Source organism: Vanellus vanellus (assembly GCF_965231255.1).
Source record: "Vanellus vanellus genome assembly, chromosome: 12".
Classification (NCBI taxonomy): Eukaryota; Metazoa; Chordata; class Aves; order Charadriiformes; family Charadriidae; genus Vanellus; species Vanellus vanellus.
Window position 1 is genome coordinate 4,829,287 of NC_138917.1, and position 18,294 is coordinate 4,847,580.

The 18,294-nt window shown below is 39.0% G+C and overlaps 1 protein-coding gene across 1 annotated transcript in view; it reads left to right on the plus strand.

Annotated features, from left to right (window-relative positions):
- The window catches only part of LOC309676955 (hypoxanthine-guanine phosphoribosyltransferase-like), a gene marked incomplete at both ends in the record, with an annotated part of 114,956 nt that overhangs the window by 23,244 nt on the left and 73,418 nt on the right, over window positions 1–18,294 (plus strand). The window contains 2 exons of the mRNA XM_082489621.1: window positions 6,382–6,473; window positions 12,597–12,696. Of these exons, the coding sequence (XP_082345747.1) occupies window positions 6,382–6,473; window positions 12,597–12,696 (192 nt within the window). The remainder of the gene's footprint in view (window positions 1–6,381; window positions 6,474–12,596; window positions 12,697–18,294) is intronic.

An 18,294-nucleotide genomic window follows, 5' to 3' on the forward strand; every position in this document is an offset into this window, starting at 1 on the left:
AAGTATGGCACTCTTTCTAAGGACCTTCATTAAGGCTCCATCTCATTAGTTGTCTTGTAGAAGAACACGATCGGGATCTTAGTTCCTTTATTTGCTCCTCTGAGGTATCATTTCTATCAGCTCTTTCCATCCAAAGATACCTCACAAAACAGCACAAGATAACCAGACCTCAGCAAGGCAGCATGTGTTTGACCCAAGAGGAATGCACAGTTTACAGATGAGTATATTTTTAACATTCAGGATCTGTGTGGTTTTGCTCTTCTCTTTTCATGGGTGCACATTTTAAATCATGCTTTGAAAGACTGACCTTTTGCTGAAGAGACATAAAGCTGGTGTGAGAAGGATTAGGGGGAAAGGAGTAATAAAAATCTTTATTAATTTCTACTTCTTCTGTTGCTAACAAAGGTAAGTATGATGAGAAAGCAGCCTGCATGTAGTTCTGTCCATCACCTCCCCAAAGCTGAGCTTCACATTGCATTCAATTCTGAAAGAAGTGAGGCTGAGGAAAGACAAAGATATGTTTTACTTTGTCGTGCATGTGGTCTGGCTAAAGCAATAACAGCCCCACAGAAGAAACCCAGTCCAGTTCCTGCAGACGTGGCTCTTTGTTTACATGTCCTATACAAACGTTGGGGGGTTGCTTTGTTAGATTTTTACAGAGTTCACAATAGTCCAGCTCTGAAGCCCACCAACATTGGAATTTTTGTTTTTCAACTTGTACCAGGTTTTCCTGCAGCTCTTTGACTTGTACGGACTTGTACTTTGTTGTTTTGGTTGGTCAAGAAAAGCACGACAGGATTTCACAGGGAAACTTAAGAAGGTCTCAAGATCTTTGGTTTCAAAGTTATTAGGAGAGTTCTATTAAATTTTTGGGTGGCTCCAGGCTCAGAGCCCTCCTGTAGTAGGCACCCTATGGTACATTACTGCCTGCTTCCAGTGAACTAGTAGGAGTTGGTTTGTTTTTTTTTTAATATGATACAAATAGTTTTTATTAAAGAAAGTATGACTGTAGAAAGGGATGCTGTCTTGTGATGATTAAAGGATCTTTAACCTGTTCAGTGTCAGTGAAAAGCTGAGGCTGAACAATGTATGAACATCTACCACTATTAATTAATTGCTGCATTTTAGGTTTGATATGGGACAGGAGAGATCACTATAATATATCTGAGACACATTTTTCTTTCAGCACCTCTCACATGCTTTTTATATCCACCCATCAAGTACTTTTTTATATTTAAATTATAAACTCTGGTCTGGGCCCATCCCTTTTTATAAGTTTGTACAGTGCCTAATGTAACAAGCTCCTACCTTTGGGGAGTTCTGCAGTGCAAACTAATGATGTCAACTCTCCCAAAACCTACTTACAAAAGGACATCAAATTTGTGACGGATTCAACAACCTTACCTTAGGGTACCAGAATTAAGGTTTTCTCTGTAAATGCCTATGCAGTCTTAATTTGGCATACATGAATATATGTATTATGGTACAGACTCTCGTTATACAGCCATCAGCCTTGTACAGGAACAGGCAATGCTCACTACCGCTATTGAGTATTTCATTTTGTTCCCCTCCTTCACTGCATAACCTCCTGCATTCCCTGCTGCACCTCATCAGACACGTGAGTCTCCCATAATTGCCAAATGTGCTATCTTGTTTTGGTTGCCTGGTTTAAGAAGCATAGAGCTTGACTTTTTAAAGCAATGACAATGTATAGCACATTTCCACTTAGAACAGATGTCAACGCAATAGAGATCTTGCCACATCTGCAAGCCAGAAACATTAGCTTAGCTATCTCAAGTTGGATCCCCAGAAAATGAGGAACACAGCATTACCACCTTCAAAAGCTGGGTTTAAATCACTCACTTTTTCTAACTACATAAAAGTATCTGCCAAACGTATAGCTGACCAGACATACATTGCACTACATAAGCACTGATTTGTCTTAATACTTGAATCCTCTGCTCATTTTACTGTAGGCACAACACGTCTCCTCAGAGATCTCTTTGAGCTGTCAGTTATTTAGCAACGTCTTCTCAGGGATAAAAGCTTACTTTAGTCTGTGTAAACTAAGCAGCCAAAGATCGGTACAGTTCTCATTAGATTTGTGTCTGGGAGGAGAACTTGGCACACGTTTACTGCCTTGCCAAGGTCTTCTAATGGAGTTCCTGTGTGATCCTGCCAGCTTCCTAACCCAAATAGTTTGGAAAAATATGGCTGTAGAGCACATTGTGTCACACACCTGTGGTGGCGTCCAGCTACAGCCTCAGTAATAAATTCACTGCAGCACCCAAGGAGACTAATTTCTCATAAATGTCTACCACACAAAATGCACAGGAGTCTCCTTTAGTTCACCAGAAACTGGTCTATAAATCTGCATTGACCTAGGACATTGCTTGTATTGTTGACTTCTTTGACCTGAATTTGCCTACTTGCCATACTCGTCCTTGCTGTTTTAGGCTGTGAAGGGTGCCTAACGATCATGTTGTTATCTTACAGCAAGATCTGCAGAGCAGTGATCTCCTATTCTTCTCTCATCAGCCTCAAGACATAATTAACAGTTCCCTTTCCCATGGTGAGTGTACCATGTAAAAGCAGCATGACACCTAGCCGGTCCGCTATAGTCTCACCCTCACAAATCTTTTTCTGTGTTCAGACACTTGTTTTGCCCTTGAGCTCTATTTTATCCAAACCTGGGAAGCTCACTGCACCTTTTGAGGAGAAGGAGCAAAGAACGCCAGTAACAAATTACCTGCACTACCTATGCTTGCAAAAATAATACATACGGACCAAGCAGTTTTAAAGTTTACTGATGCTGGGATGAAGATTCAGTCTCCCCTTAACCAGACAGAGATAAGAGTGTCTTCCCCTGAAATTCTTATATTAATTAAAGAGAAAATAGTGCTTCACTGGAACAAATCCCTCTTGTTACTTCCTAATCATCAATTTACAAGTACAGATTCTAAAGCAAAACAACTCGTGGGTGGTTCTGAGATCATTAACAAGATATAAATCTTTTAATAAATAATCTCATGGGTATGGCATCCTAGGAAGACTGGTACCAATTTCAGCACTATTTTAAAGCCTGCTGTGCAGTTCGGCTGGATGCCAGTGCTGAAAAAGAACAGCCTGAATCTTGGCATGGCAAACCTCCAGTGGGCAGCGTTAGTCTGTAAGTGGTCATATTGTGCTCTTCCAGGGCACTGTTCTGCAGAAGCTATCAGAGGAGGAGGCCTATATACTGTAGTGGAGCATTAGTGATGTCTAAATCCAAGTGTTTTCATGCTGTCAGCTGAAGCCTACTTAACACAGACTATGTGCGCAGCATGTAAAATAATGGTGAGCACTTCCCTTCCCAGTGTGCTAAGGCCACCCTTACAGCAAGGACTGGGAAAGAAAAATAGCTGCCCTGACAATTTCATTTAACTCTTTCAGTAAAAATGTGGTACACAGAGTTTCTAAAGGTGTGTATGTCTGTAGTGACAGCAACAGGAGGAAAAACTCGTAGGGGGACCATAATTCTGGATGTGCTTTCCCTGTTAACATGGCTGTAAGTGACGGGTGATCTCAGAGGTGGCTGAATTCAGTGCCTTTCTGACTGGAATGATAATGCCATCAAGAAGATAACAAATGAGATGAAGCATCCCAAATGCCTTATTACCCTTCGATAGGATGTGAGGAGCTGCCAGCAGAAAGCTGCATTTCAGCTGCTTTGTGTATGGAAGTGCAGTGTTGGAGCAACGTGGAGGGTGTGCATACATTAGTTCTCCTTCCATGTGGCAGAGTAGGTGGAAAAAAAGCCAGGAGGAAGAATTATAGTAGTCTCTCTTTTATTGTTGTGATTTTATTTGTAGTCAGCTTTGTCCTTTCAGTCAGTTATTTACAATCTGTTGTTTGCTCTATTTATTGTTACAGGATCTTACACTTGGCCCACAAAGTCAGCATATTTTGCATAGGGACTGTATCATTTTGATGTTTCTTTTAGCAGTCTTTTTTCTGTTCTAAACTGCTTGCTCTGGATATCTGGTTTGAATAGCTAATACAGAGTTAGTCTATTCTGTTGGACAGCAGTACAAGGTCTAGGACAGCTTATTGGGGTGTATTACAATGAAAAAGACCTCAAACAACTTAAGAAAGAGGCTTTGTGTATTCCCTGCCCCAGCTGACTCCACTGTTAGTTAGGACAGCAGCACAGCATGTGGTCAGGCTCCTTCGCTGCCTCTCATTGTCTTCACTGAGACTACACTAACTCTATATTGCTGAGCACAAGTGTTCATTTGTTTCTGCTCTCCTCCTTGCCTCCACCCGGGGAATATATATAATGGAAGAGAAGTACTTTGACCCGTTTTTACACTTCACAGTATTCTGGCATCAGCCAACCTTCCACGTGTAGCTGCTATGGTTAAAATAACACTGTTATACTAGCACCACCCCGGCGAAAAGATGTAACAAAGTGCTGGTACTGCAAAGTATGCAGTCCCCATGCTGATGCCTCTGCCAAGCCCAGCTGTTAAAGCCACCATGAGCCAAACACAAGATAATCAGATTATTTTTTTAACGACAATACATGGAGCGCTCTCTGTCCTCTGACATTTGAACTTCACAATTTTGTCTGCTATGGAAGGTAGAAATACAATCTGTTACACTCTCTGTTACTATTTTAACACTGATTGGAGATTCTTCATTCACATTATTACAAAAGCTTTTTTCAAGGCAAACACTAGTTCTGCAGTTTAGTTCAAATACTGGAAGACTCAGAAATATGTGTGAGGCTTTAAAACTAAAGGAACTTGAGTTTCAAGGGACATGTGACAGAATCATATGACTTGCCACAGAAGAGAAGGCTCCGGGGAGATCTTATTGTGGCCTTCCAGTACCTAAAGGGGGCCTACAGGAGAGCTGGGGAAGGACTTTTTACTAGGGCATGTAGCGATAGGACGAGGGGGAATGGCTTTAAACTAGAAGAGGGCAGGTTCAGATTGAAGAAGTTTTTCACTGTGCGGGTGGTGAGGCACTGGAACAGGTTGCCCAGAGAGGTTGTTGAGGCCCCATCCCTGGAGGTGTTCAAGGCCAGGCTGGACGTGGCCTTGGGCAACCTGGGCTGGTGGGAGGTGTCCCTGCCTATGGCAGGGGGGTTGGAACTCAATGATCTTCAAGGTCCCTTCCAACCTAAACCATTCTATGATTCTATGATTCTATGATTCTATGATTCTATGATTATCAGTGGGAATCTAAGGCTTAAACTATTCGTGTGCTCTCTTCTCAGCAGCTAGCAAGTATCTTCAAAATATTATTTTTATTATTTTGTGTTATTTCAGGCTATTTACATTCTTATATCTATTAGGTTATGAGGAACGACTGAGGGATCTGGGGTTGTTTAGCCTGGAGAAGAGGAGGCTAAGGGGAGACCTTATCACCTTCTACAACTACCTGAAAGGAGGTTTTAGAGAGATGGGAGCTGACCTCTTCTCCCTGGCGACAAGTGATAGGACAAGAGGAAACGGGTTCAAGTTATGTCAGGGCAGGTTTAGATTGGATATTAGGAAACATTTTTTCACTAAAAGAGTTATTAAACATTGGAATAAGCTGCCCAGAGAGGTGGTGGATTCACCATCCCTGGAGGTGTTTAGGGACATGGTTTAGAAGTGGTGGTGTTTTTATCAGGGTAGGTTAATGGTTGGACTTGATCATCTTAAAGGTCCCTTCCAACCTCACTAATTCTATGATTCTATGATTCTATGTTTAATGGATCAAAAAAAGGGTGGATCTGAACTCATTCTTATTGGTGAGTGAGTAGGTGAAACTGCCCAGAAATAAACGGGCTGCTCCACTGTCTTGGCTCCTTAAACATTGTACCAAAAGGGTATTTCCTCACACTAATCTCATCAGCCATATGTCTCCTGTCCTACAACACTATGTAACTGTTCAGTCCTTGGAAAAACAGTCATTTCTTATAGTGAGTAATTTAACCATTTTAGCCACATGCCCTCCAGATAATCTCTTTAACAGGATGTGCAACTGATCTATTTTAACAGTAAAGTATTCATAAGGAAGTATTCAATAGTAAGGCATTACAAGAGTTGTCAGAGCAGAATAAAAGAAAGGAATAAATGCAACTCTGCTTATAAATATGTAGCTGAGCAATTTAGTTCAGTGTATTCTGTGGTCAGTGTATTCAGACCACACTGATGGTTCTGCTCTGTCCATTTTTCATCGCTGCAGTACCTGGCAGGACAGCACCTGGTAGGACTTTGTCTTAAAACTGGTGTTTATCTCGGGTAATTTACAACTCTCCTTTGCAAATACCCTACTAGTTTGAGAGAGGACAGAAGTAAAAATCATCTTGCATTTTGGACAATTTCTTTTTTTCCTTTTTCTTTGCAGGAAGGCTTAAAAGAAGAGTTTGAGGACAACATGACAGAAAACCGCTTGGAAACATTTTATACTGCAGATGTTGCCATCCCATGGGAAGGAAAGTATGTCAGGAATTCTTCTACCATCCCCTATGATTATGTGACAAGCTTCTAAATGCATCTCTCACAGTCAACCCACAACTGCTGAAGCATGAGATAAGAAAGATTAGTTTAGTTGGGAGCAGAGCTAACTTGAGGGTTTGCCTGTATACTACATTCATCAGTTCTGCCAAACATATAGCATTAAAAAACTCCTGCTACATGACCCACCATTTACATCGTTCACTGCATCATACATGCCTGCATATTGCTCTCCATTGCAGGATTTCAGCAAAACAAACCCTTCAAATAGGAATTACACTGTTAGCCAAGTGGTAATAAGGATTTACAGGGAAGTAAACTTAAAGGTTTAATGCAAGTGAGCAACACCTGCTTATAACTTTCTGACTGGCACCCAGGCTGGACCTACACAGTATCTTCTTTGCTGAGAACAGAAGCAAAATATAGGCTCTCTTATAGCGTGGTAAGATGCACTAGGTAAAGATTCAAGAGAATGAGGAGATTCCAACATTTGCTGTAAAATAACGAGACCCCGTGTAAAAAGAGATGCCTCAGTGGCATGTGGGTAATAAAGGTGGATATGCACATCAGGGTTTTTGGTCAAGCAGCCATAAGTTAATCAGCAAACCTGAACATGATTACTGCAGTGTAAAAGCTAGTGTAATAATTTTCAATGAGCTGTCATCAGCCTTTTCTTTTTTGCACTCATATCTGATATTCCCAAGTCTTAACCTGGCCAATACAGTCAAGACCCATCTGCCTTCTGCTTGGAAAGTGCCTGAATGTAACCCTGCAGCTTCCTAGCTCCCTCCTTTCTCCATCCGTCAGGCTTCCTGGCCCATTTACCCTTTTCATCAAGAAAGCAGGATTGCTTTTCTAAGATCCCATGGCCATCAGACAGAGCAATCATTAATCCTGACAACTGCCAGAACAGAAAGAGACCTGTTTCTGCCCACAGCTGCAGGAGAGGAACAGTGCTTGTAGACAAATCATGGCACTTGGTGACAAATGCTTCAATACCCAGCAAGAGTTTTCCCACTGGCCATCCCAGTCCCCAGTGCTACCACAGGAGTATATCTTCCTTATCATTAGATCAATCTTCAATTTTGCATTAATTAAAAATGATAGGGTCCTTATAATTGAATTAAGGATTATTTTATAGGCTTAGAAACTGAGATGATCTGTGAAATATATATTTTTTTAATGCCAAATGCTTTAATACCCATGGGAATGCCTTCTTTGATGAAAGATTTTAGCTATATGATCTCTACTGAAACATTTGAAGCAGCAACTCCCGGCAAAAGTAATTGACAGGGCTTGTTATAAGGAATTTTAACTAAGTAGAATAAGAGATAATGATATGTGGTTAAGTAATTTAGGCAGGATATCAGAAGAAAATTCAGAGTGAGATCTGTTAGACAATGAAAATATTGTCCAAAGGAAGTGATAAAAGCTACATCACTTAAAATATTTAAAGCTGGTTTGTTTAAAACTCTAGAGAGGATAATTACATTGAATCAATCTCCATTCACAGAGAATGAAATCAGCTTCTATTCAGGAGCATGAAATAAATCACTTAGCTGGCCTTGTAGTCTCTAAGCGAGGTGACTCCATGGTTTTGCTTCTCTTCAGGGGACAATGCTTCACTCTATATGTTTGTTTTCAGAGAGAAAAACACTTCTAAAAAGGAATTAATCTGGAAGACTAGTTTAGATAGCTTCCCAAAACCACTGCTGTACGCCAGTGTATAGTATTTGGAATGGTGTAATAAGGCTGTAAATTTTTACCTCATCTTCTGTTTTTACTGGAACACAAACAGTTCTTCCACATGGCTTGTAAAACACCATTCTGCAATATTTGACGGGTTGTCTATGGTATATTTTCCTTCAGCACATTTAATCAGCTAATCTGAAAGTGCTTTTTTGCTTTTCCATAATGTTGAGTCTCAGTTCTACTGTATGGATGATTACAAATTAGGATCCCTGTGTCATTATAGCACTATGTCATATCATAAATCAACCACTGATGGAAAACGTTGACAAGAGTGATTTATAAGTTTTCAACTCTGAGCCCTATCTAGATGTGCTCTGATTGTTTTGCAATTATTCCTTGGAGGACATATGTAAGAACATTCAGAAGCGGGGCACTGGTGGGTTCCTGTCTGAGAACAATGAAAATTATGATTGCAGTACGGGGGCTGTTCTTATTCTGTAACAAGACTTTGCATCAAGGGCTGGTATCCAAATGGAAGGTTTTTGTTGCAGACATCTGTTAATAAAATATTTACTACTTAACTTTGATATGGAAATAGACCAGTAAGTCTGATTAAGTCCTAGACAATCCTTAGGGCAAAGAGCAAAACAAAACAACTTTCCTAGCCCTCAGTTTTAACTAAAATGAACAATTATACAATACATTAGAGTTACATCAGGGTTTCAACTATAAGACCATTTTCCAATGGATTTAGACGCCACATAGAAAAAGGATCAAAGTTTGCTACAGCATGAACAAATGTCCTCACTGTGAAGCGCATCCATCCAAATACATGTCTGTTCTTTATATTTTAATTTATATATATTCCTAATTCTAGAAAGACTTAGGTTCATATGTAACTAAATCCTGGCAGCAATCCACTGATCATAATGAGATTATCCACAGTTTATTGACTTGAGACTATGCATAAATCTCTAGAGCAATGGAAAAACAATTTTTTGCACAAATGTATTTATGTTATACAAAAATATTTAGGACAGCAGTCTGACTTTTCCAGTTTATTTTTAAAATGATGCTACCTCACTTTGCACAATTCTTAGTGTTTGTGCATACACAAACGTACATCTCGATATATTCCCTTTTTAAGGAAAGAGGTGTATATAGGTATGTATCCAGGTACTTTTGAGTTAACCACACAGCAATTAAATGTATACATACAGACAGACAGACATATTTGTACAGAAATATGCAGACTTACATATTTAAGTATTCATAAATATTTATATATGTGTCTGTATGTGTATATATATGTATACATACACACATGTAAAAATAAATATAATAAGAAGCAGAGTAAGTGGAGAGCCAGAACTATGTAACGCCTTAGAATCCATGTTTCAAATACATAGATACGCAGTATTAACATAGATCAACATTAGAAGGGATTAGGATGAAAAGGAAATAGTGGATTATCATGAACGAGTTGAGACTAATAAGGAAGAATAAATAGCTGAAAATTGGAATACTTCCCCAGTAATTATGGGATCTTACTTATCCCCAGTATCTTCTCCATGTCAATGACTGTATAAGTTCAGAAATTCATGTACAAATATAGCCATTAGTCAGTATTTCATTTTTGCAGAATAATCTAATTGTCCTGTGCATAGATTTGTACTTCATGCTTTACTACTCTTCCTGTCTTTGTAGTATCACAAGTACAGTCTACTTCCTGACAAAATAAGATAGTTAATATATGGTATGTCAGTAAAAGAAAATAGTGTAGCAATTCCAGCTGGTTCACAAGCTCATCATAGACAAGTGTATACTTCCACCTGGCCCATAGCATTTTGTTCAGAAGAGATTGGGATTAGCTATTCAGACAGCATGCACTGCCCCAGCAGCCAGCTGGCTTCTCCTGTGTCCACAGGTGAGCAGGTGGTTAGTCTGCAGTAGGAGTAAGGAGCTGTGCAGAGTAAGAATAAATAGAATAGAATCATCTGGGTGGGAAGGGACATTTAAGATCATTGAGTCCAACCATCAAGCTAACACTGCCAAAACCAGCACCACATCTACCCGTCTTTTAAATACCTCCAGGGATATGTGGTTCATAAAGAATCATATAGGTTCAATTTTCTTCGCATATATGCCATTAGAATCTGCAGTAAAAACACTTAAGTGTGGGTATTACCTCTGTATACAACATGAATATTACAGTATTCTATTTAGCAGTGTTGATTCTGGAAGAGTACCTATTATCTTAAATTGGAGAGCAGTAGTGGCACAGTTGGAGCATCATGAGCTAGGTCCCCCAAATGAAGAAGTTAACTTTAAGCATCATAGTTTTACAATAGTACTATGAAATTTGCTTTCAACTTTTTTAACCTTAAGTGTTCGCATTTATGTTTCTCTTTCCACAGTTAGAAGGACAAGGAAGCTACCTTTAAGAAATAAAGTAAGAACTAGGAATCTATTGTAATTCCTGCTCTAGGAGCTGGAATTATTTTTGAAAATCCCAATATCGTGAGAACTGGCAGATCTGAGACTGGATGAAAATTGTCCAGCGCTTCCTCCAATAATTTCTGATTAAAAAAAAAAAAAAAAAAAACCAAACCTAATTTATTTCCACAGAGTTTGGGGAAGCACAAAAACCTCTAACATTTCTGGCCTAAGAACTTGAGCATGCTGTTTGAAGTATGACTATTTAAGAAGCTGTCTTAAACCATTTTTAGATTTTGGCATACAATATTGGGCTGAACTATAAATTTTCCTTTCCCTTACTTTTCTTTTGAGCTGCAATTTGTGTCAATATAAAGCCACATGGGTCTGTAAAAGCCATAACTTCAAGCATGGCCATGTGTGTTAATTGGAGAAGTCAAGGAAGACAAACAAAATAAAATGCAATAGGGACAGGATACTTGCTCTTGAATTCTAGAAATGACTAGAAATGCATTAAAATATATATGACTCCCACTGGTCTCTGCACATCAGTGTGGCAAATCCAGAATTCCAACACTCTCTGTGTTAACGGGCACTTGCTGTTTTTTATTTGTATAAATCTTACCCTTGATTTATACTTTCAAAACACAGAGAAAGGGAACTACTGCATGAATTATGGTTCAGTTTTTCCACTCCATACTTAAAGAAGTTAGATATAAAATCTTATATGAAACAGCTTTAAAAACAAGACTTCCTATAGAACTGATTTTCACCGCTCCTTAAAAGTCACAGCTGAGTTAGCTGTATTCACTAAGGAGTGTGGTGTTACTAAATATGAGAAAGTGAGTTGAAGGGGGAGGGAGAATCGAGAGCAAATATCTGCCATTCAGAAAAAGCAGTGGCATATGACATATAATATGGCAGTTAGGTTGTATACAATAAAGTACAGCCTTTGAAAGATATAAACTGCTTATCCATAGGATTCTCTCCTGGCATCCTTTCAAGAAAGTTGTTAACTAGCCTCAGTGTTGCTCGCATATTCAATCAGGCAGACCCTCTCACCGTGTGAGAAAGCTGATGGATGCCTACAACAGTTCCTGTTGCAGGGTGAGGATCATTACCTGGCTGATATTCAGACCTCTGCTGTGGTTACCAACACTTCATCATGATTGCTGTTTCCTGTGGCACTTTGAATCAAATACCTATCATCAGCCAGGTAATTATATTTGTTTCTGGAGATTGCTAGGCTTTTCATTGGCTGAGATTTAGCATGTCACTCACTCTTACTGCCAGTCCCTGTGGAAGATCAGGGTCATGAGAAATCTAAGCGGGGAGAAATAGCTGAATTCACTCTTTACAATGGTTTTTAACAGTTGGCTTTGGCTGTGGCCTGAAACGGGCAGCCAAGTGCAGCTCCAGGACAACCCTTTATAAAGCTTCCCCCATTGCAGACAGGTGGCAGCTGCAATGCAAAGGCCCCTTTTTGGGCCGAGAAATAGACCACATGGGAGCATACGTTTAAAAATTTTAAATGTCCTTTTTTCTGCTTTTGCTGTTTCTGAAGCAACAGCTGCTTCAGCTGAGCTGCTGTGTTCAAAACTCTCAACATCCTTCTCATAATAACAGATGCATTATTGAGCATTATGAAAGACTCTCTCCAGGGGAACGGGGCCTGCTCTTAGGGTGCCAAAAAACACAGATATTAGTAAAAAGACAGATGATTTGTGAATTTGAAACTGCCTGGTTCTGTCTCTCACTGCGTTAATAATGACTTCATTACAGAAGAGCTGTAGTTCTCCCCACCATCCAAGTGAATCACCTTTTTTTGTCTGGCAACCCAGAACTAACTTACTAATAAAAGCAGTTCTGATCTGAAATTATATAGATCTTGGAGACACTCTCTGTTTCTGTAAGCAGCCATTAGATTCCTGTGCAAGCCAAAAGTTTGCACTATGCTTTCTGTGCTACTGACTTCAGGTGGTTTCAGACTGTTCCACCAGAGCTGAGGACACCAGAACCACCTATTACTGAAGACACTGTCTGCACTGGTCACCATACAGCAGTATCAGGTAATAAGGTAGATTCCATATTATTAGGAGATTATGAAATTCTCTGCTTCCAACCTGCCATTGAAATTTTTTGTTATACTCCTCCCATGAGGAAGAAGCCCAAGGGAGAGCACAGAGGTGTTTGAAGTTTATCAAATACCTAAAAAAGGAGTGTCTGAAGGTATACATAAGGTGGGCACCGCTGTCGCATCACTGGTGTGTCTTCAGAAATAGAGGGGCAACAGTATGGAAAGAGCCATCAGGACACATAGCTTATGCTGAGTGTGATAGATGAGAGGGACACTGGGTTGACAAAAGAGGATAGATGAAAGATGATTGCAGGAACATTTTTGAGAGGAATGGACTACGGAAAAAACTATTATTTCTGCACATTTTCAGAAACTGAAGTTTATACTATTTGCAGGACTCCAGTTATGAAACACAATAGCACCATTCTCTTGCAGAGCAATCAATGAAAAAGCACACTTTACCCAGCAAGTGATACTGCTCTTTAGCTGCCGAGTAAAAAACTGCTTTATATGATTTTAATGTAGTGTGCCAACCTGTTGGAACCAGACATTCCTAATATTTCTTTAGTCAACTGACTTTGTCAATTCTCTATTACAAGCAGAAAACAGGAGTCAAAATAATAAAAGGTACTACAAAACAAAATGGTCCAACATGAGGAAAGGGGTTTGGCAGGGATGCATTATGTCATTCACTCAGCTGTTCAGATGCTACAGCAAAATCATAATGTACATTGATCTTGATCATTAGATTATGGAGTATGAATCTGAGGAAACAGATGGCGTGGTCTTGGGCACAGCATGATGATGATGATATCCTTCCTTATTGCTTACTTGGAGGAATCAGTTGGGGTCCTGGTCTCAAAAGTGTCTAAGTTTGTGTTTCTGGACTACACACATAATGTGATCTTTTTCGGTTTTCCACCTTTGCAACTGGTAAAGTCCAACAACAATGGACACTAGTAGTGAAGTGTCTGGGAAGGAATTTCAATACCCCATTTTTCCAGCATATAAAGATAAGAGCTGTACCAAAATATCTGTGAAAGGTAGTAATGACCCGTGAAAACTAGGAGATTGTGAAAAGTGGGACAATTACAGTGCTTCTTCTAGCCTTTCAGTGGCTTCCTTGATTCCCTGAAGAAATAAACAGGTATAGGCATGGCAGATAGGAATTATATTAATCAGGAGGTAGCTCATTAGGTAATATTAGGAACTACATGAAGAGACATCAGTGGAAAAGAATACTCACTTTAAAGCTTAGGTAATATACTAAACAATGTATAACATGAAGAAGCAATCCCTAACTATGACCACTGTTATCCCTGAGGATAATTATAAATGCTCTGCAGCTGACCAGCAGATCACCTGCCTTCCACACACAGAGCCCTTCATCTATGGCGTAGTACCACAGCATCTGTAGACATGTAGACTTGTAGGCAAGTAATTGACCATATGACACACTCTACACACTGTGACACCATATGACACAGACCACACGCTGCCATGTACAAGAAGAATTTTTGGGAAGTGCCAAAATATTTAATGCAGCAGCCTTATTCCTTCTTTCCAGTATGTCTGGAATAAGATATTGGCAATCATCAATTAGATGTCTATTTTTAAGCATATTTGCCAACAATGCTCACTGATACATCATCCTACTCATTTAATGAGATTAAATCATTTACTCTCTCAGTAAAAATTCTACAGACAATCTATGTAACGTGTCAAAATACATAACCACTTAATAAATATGCTACTCAAAGCTATACATTTATGTAATTTTCACACATTTCTTCTGTAAATTGCACATTAGTGAAATGGTTGACTTGGACCAAGTTAAATCATGCTAAGTTGAGCATGGGCAGGAAGTTCATTTAAAACCATTTCAGACTGGCAGATCTGTCTAGATATTATTCTTGGCTGACCTGGGGAATTGCAGGGACAATTCTGGAACATAAAGCCATATTAATCCTTTGAACATAATCAGTGTGGATTATATGTCTTTAAAAACTGATCAAAGTTCTTTTACTTTTTCTTATGACCATTCAGATCATTATGGCCATTCTGATCCCTAAGTACTATTTAGACACAGAGGAAAAAATAAAATTTAGATCTGGGTATTACTAACATAGAGCCAGATACAATAAAAAATGCACTGTGTTATAGTAACATAGTTGCAATGACACTTGCTTCTCATTACATTTTTGAGAAAGAAGAATTTATTACTGCATAATTTCCAACTGTAAACCAAAAGTATGTTTTTAGGATCCTGATGTAGTCCGACTGTATTGCTAATAACAGAAAAAAGCTATGTTAAGATCAAACTGATAACGTGTATTACAGTTGATATTTTGCATGCAGCAATGAAAAGTTTTGATTCATATTTTTAGACAGAAATTGTCTTCTCCTCAAGTGATTTTTCTAACTCCTTTTGAAGGTCATACCAGCATGGAAGCAAGTTGGCCTGAGTCAGCACAGATAGTAGCTGTATCATTCTTCACACTTTAAAGCCTAACTCATGTATTTTTTCAGTTACAGAAAAAGAGTTCACAACTGCTTTTTCAACATATTGCATTTCAGCTTTAAAAATAAGCCTTCAGATACACGTCCTTTTGAAAACAAGAAAAGGAGATTTCAGTTCAAAACGAAAAACCCATCATTCCAGTTAATAAAAAACACTTGTTAAAGCAAAGATGAGCCTTGGTGGAAATGTAAGTTTAAAATTATTTGGACTAAATGTATGTGTAATAAAAAACCTCCCAACAGAGAGGATACATTTTTACAACATATTCCTGTCATTTCTTGTTTTCTAGAGTACAGAAGCACTTGTACAACTGTACGTAGAGCAAATCTCCTGGCAAACAGCTATATGCAATCTTTCTGAAAGCTAATGTAGCAACACAAAAATTGCTCAGAGCTGAGAGAAAAACACACTTCCAGCCGCTAACCTAATACGCAAATTTGTTTACTTTTATTGCCATTATGCTAATTAGAAATATTTGTATTTCTAAGATGACTAATGTGAATGTGGTTGCAAAAAGCCGTAATTGCTATTAAGAACAACTGGATGAATTTCTGAAGGGGATTTCTAACAACTTCAGTTCAAATGCAATGCTATTGTAATAACACGCAGTGATTTACTTAAATGTTTATGCTGGCATAAACATATCTGTTAATGTGCTTTTCCAGCATTTGACCCATGATAGTCAAAAAACTCATTCAGTCTGTTAGTATGCTCAAATTTAGGTGCTAGCTTCTCTCCAGTACCATCAGTACTTATGTTCAATGTTAACTTTTTTTTCCCTTCCATTTTTCTTTTCTTGTCACTGTTAAATCAAATTAAAGCAGCACAATATAGCATAAGGTCATTGATGGTTCTTCACCCAAAGAATAAGACCTACTCTCTTCTTGCAGTATTGGCGGCTAGGGACACTTCTCAGATAGTGAGAATGTTCTAGGAATCTTTCGTTCTTTCCATGCTAAAAGTGGAAAAAAGGACCAATTGCCCTTGAAGCAGCAGGAAGCTCCTTCCCAGCTGCTAAGACAGACAGAGATAGCAGCAGGGGACCCTACTTGCTCCAGCAGCTGGGAAATATCCATTTGGGTGTGTGGGTTGGCCTTTTGTGACTACTTGTGGAATCTGTCTATGTGCAGCTTATGAATTTTGCATTGATATTTTGAAGCTGTTGTTGTAAAAATTCTTGAAAACTGGAACACCATGGTGGCCCACATCCAGATCTTTGGTGTGCTGGCTTGACCTCTGAAAATGTCTTTGCATTATTCATATAGGCAGCCTATGTACAGGCTACAGACCTAACTCATATATGTGACGTGGTTGCCTCAAGCTGAGTGTAAAAAACTGGGACCTGTGTGTCCTCTTGTTGCAAAAATCTCTACCAGGTGCTCGCAAGATCAGGTCCAAGGACAAGTAACTAACCTGTATTTTGACTGAACAATTAGTGTGTTAAAGCAGCTGAGGTAAAAAATGCTGGTGTTCAGAGAAGACAGCCGAATACAGACTTTTTTTTACTGGAATCTTACACTGGGAATAACGGTATCTCTTGAAAAGGTAGGTACACACACACTCTAGGGTATATGCCTCAGAGAATAGAGGATGTAATGTATTTCGCATTCATGAAAGGATTATATGAAGTAAAGTCATATTAGAAAGAATGGCTTTACTGTGTGGTGAGTTTCCCAAAACATACACTGATCAGAAGGGAATTCATGGCACTCAGGTACTAACACAGATGACAGAGGGCAAACATACATCTCGTCTCTGGTCACTCTAGATGGTTGCAGCCTGAAGCTGTTGATTCATTCAAATCCACCTGGCTTTGTAGGTTTGTTTTTTTTTTTGTATGGGTGTTTCTCCTGCCTTTCAAACCCCAGTTATCTATTTATCACTCTCTCTCCGGATCTTCACAGAATCACAGAATTTTCAGAGTTGGAAGGGACCTCTAGAGATCATCTAGTCCAACTCCCCTGCTAAAGCAGGATTGCCCAGAGCACATTACTCAGGACTGCATCCAGGCGGGGCTTGAAAATCTCCAGGGAAGGGGACTCCACAACATCCCTGGGCAGCCTGTGCCAGTGCTCTGACACCTGAACCGTGAAGAAGTTTTTCCGTGTATTTGAACGGAATTTCCTGTGTTCTAACTTGTGCCCTTCAGTAAGATCTCTTTGGGCAGAAACTAATTTTTACTCTAGAAAGTGCTAAACACTCTAAAGGTGCTTAACACAATGAATCTTTGATCCTTTGGGCATCGCATTGTTATGAAAACACTATTGTTTATCAAAATAGGAGATTAAAATCTCAGTTCATCAAAAAAATGCAGCACAGACATCCAGTTGTACGAAATCTCCCAATCTACTTACAGATTGCTTACAGGAATTTGTATTCACCTGTCTGAATAACACTACATTTAAGATGATGAACACAGACATAGAAGAGAGATCTATCTGTGCCTATTTAGGTTTTTTTATCTAAACAGCTGAATATTTCACTGTGTCTTTGTAACACACAGGTTATATAATTTTATGAGTGAACTGTATTTCTTTTTGTAAGAACAGTTTTGGCTTCAGTCCTATAGTGACAAACCACCAACAATTCCTTTAATAAAATCCTGGGGTTTTTTCTCACAGTGCCCCTTAATTTCAAGGTTATACTCAAGGAAAACTATTAGCCTCATCTTTGTTCAGATCATCTTGAATAAAAATATTGTAATCGATCCTTTCTTGAGTTTCAATCCACAGTTTTCAAAGAAAAGGACTGTTGCACATTTAAATATTTCAGATTTATAGACATACTGAAAACACACTGCAGAGATTTATTGCTGTTTTTTTTCTTGCTGCTCTTATAAAGATGGGTCTGTATTGCCGACACCACAAAGATGTAAACACTCTGGATAAGAAATAAAGAGTAATCCCCAACAAGAATGCGATCCAAGCCACAAGACCTATAAAATGGCTGTGGGTGTTGCAATGTTAAAAGCATTCTTGTTTGTAGACTGCTAAACTTGTCTTAGCAATGACTTGAAATGGACTTTTAAAAGTTTATTGTATGACGCGTACAGGATATAGTGCTGTGTTCATACTCTT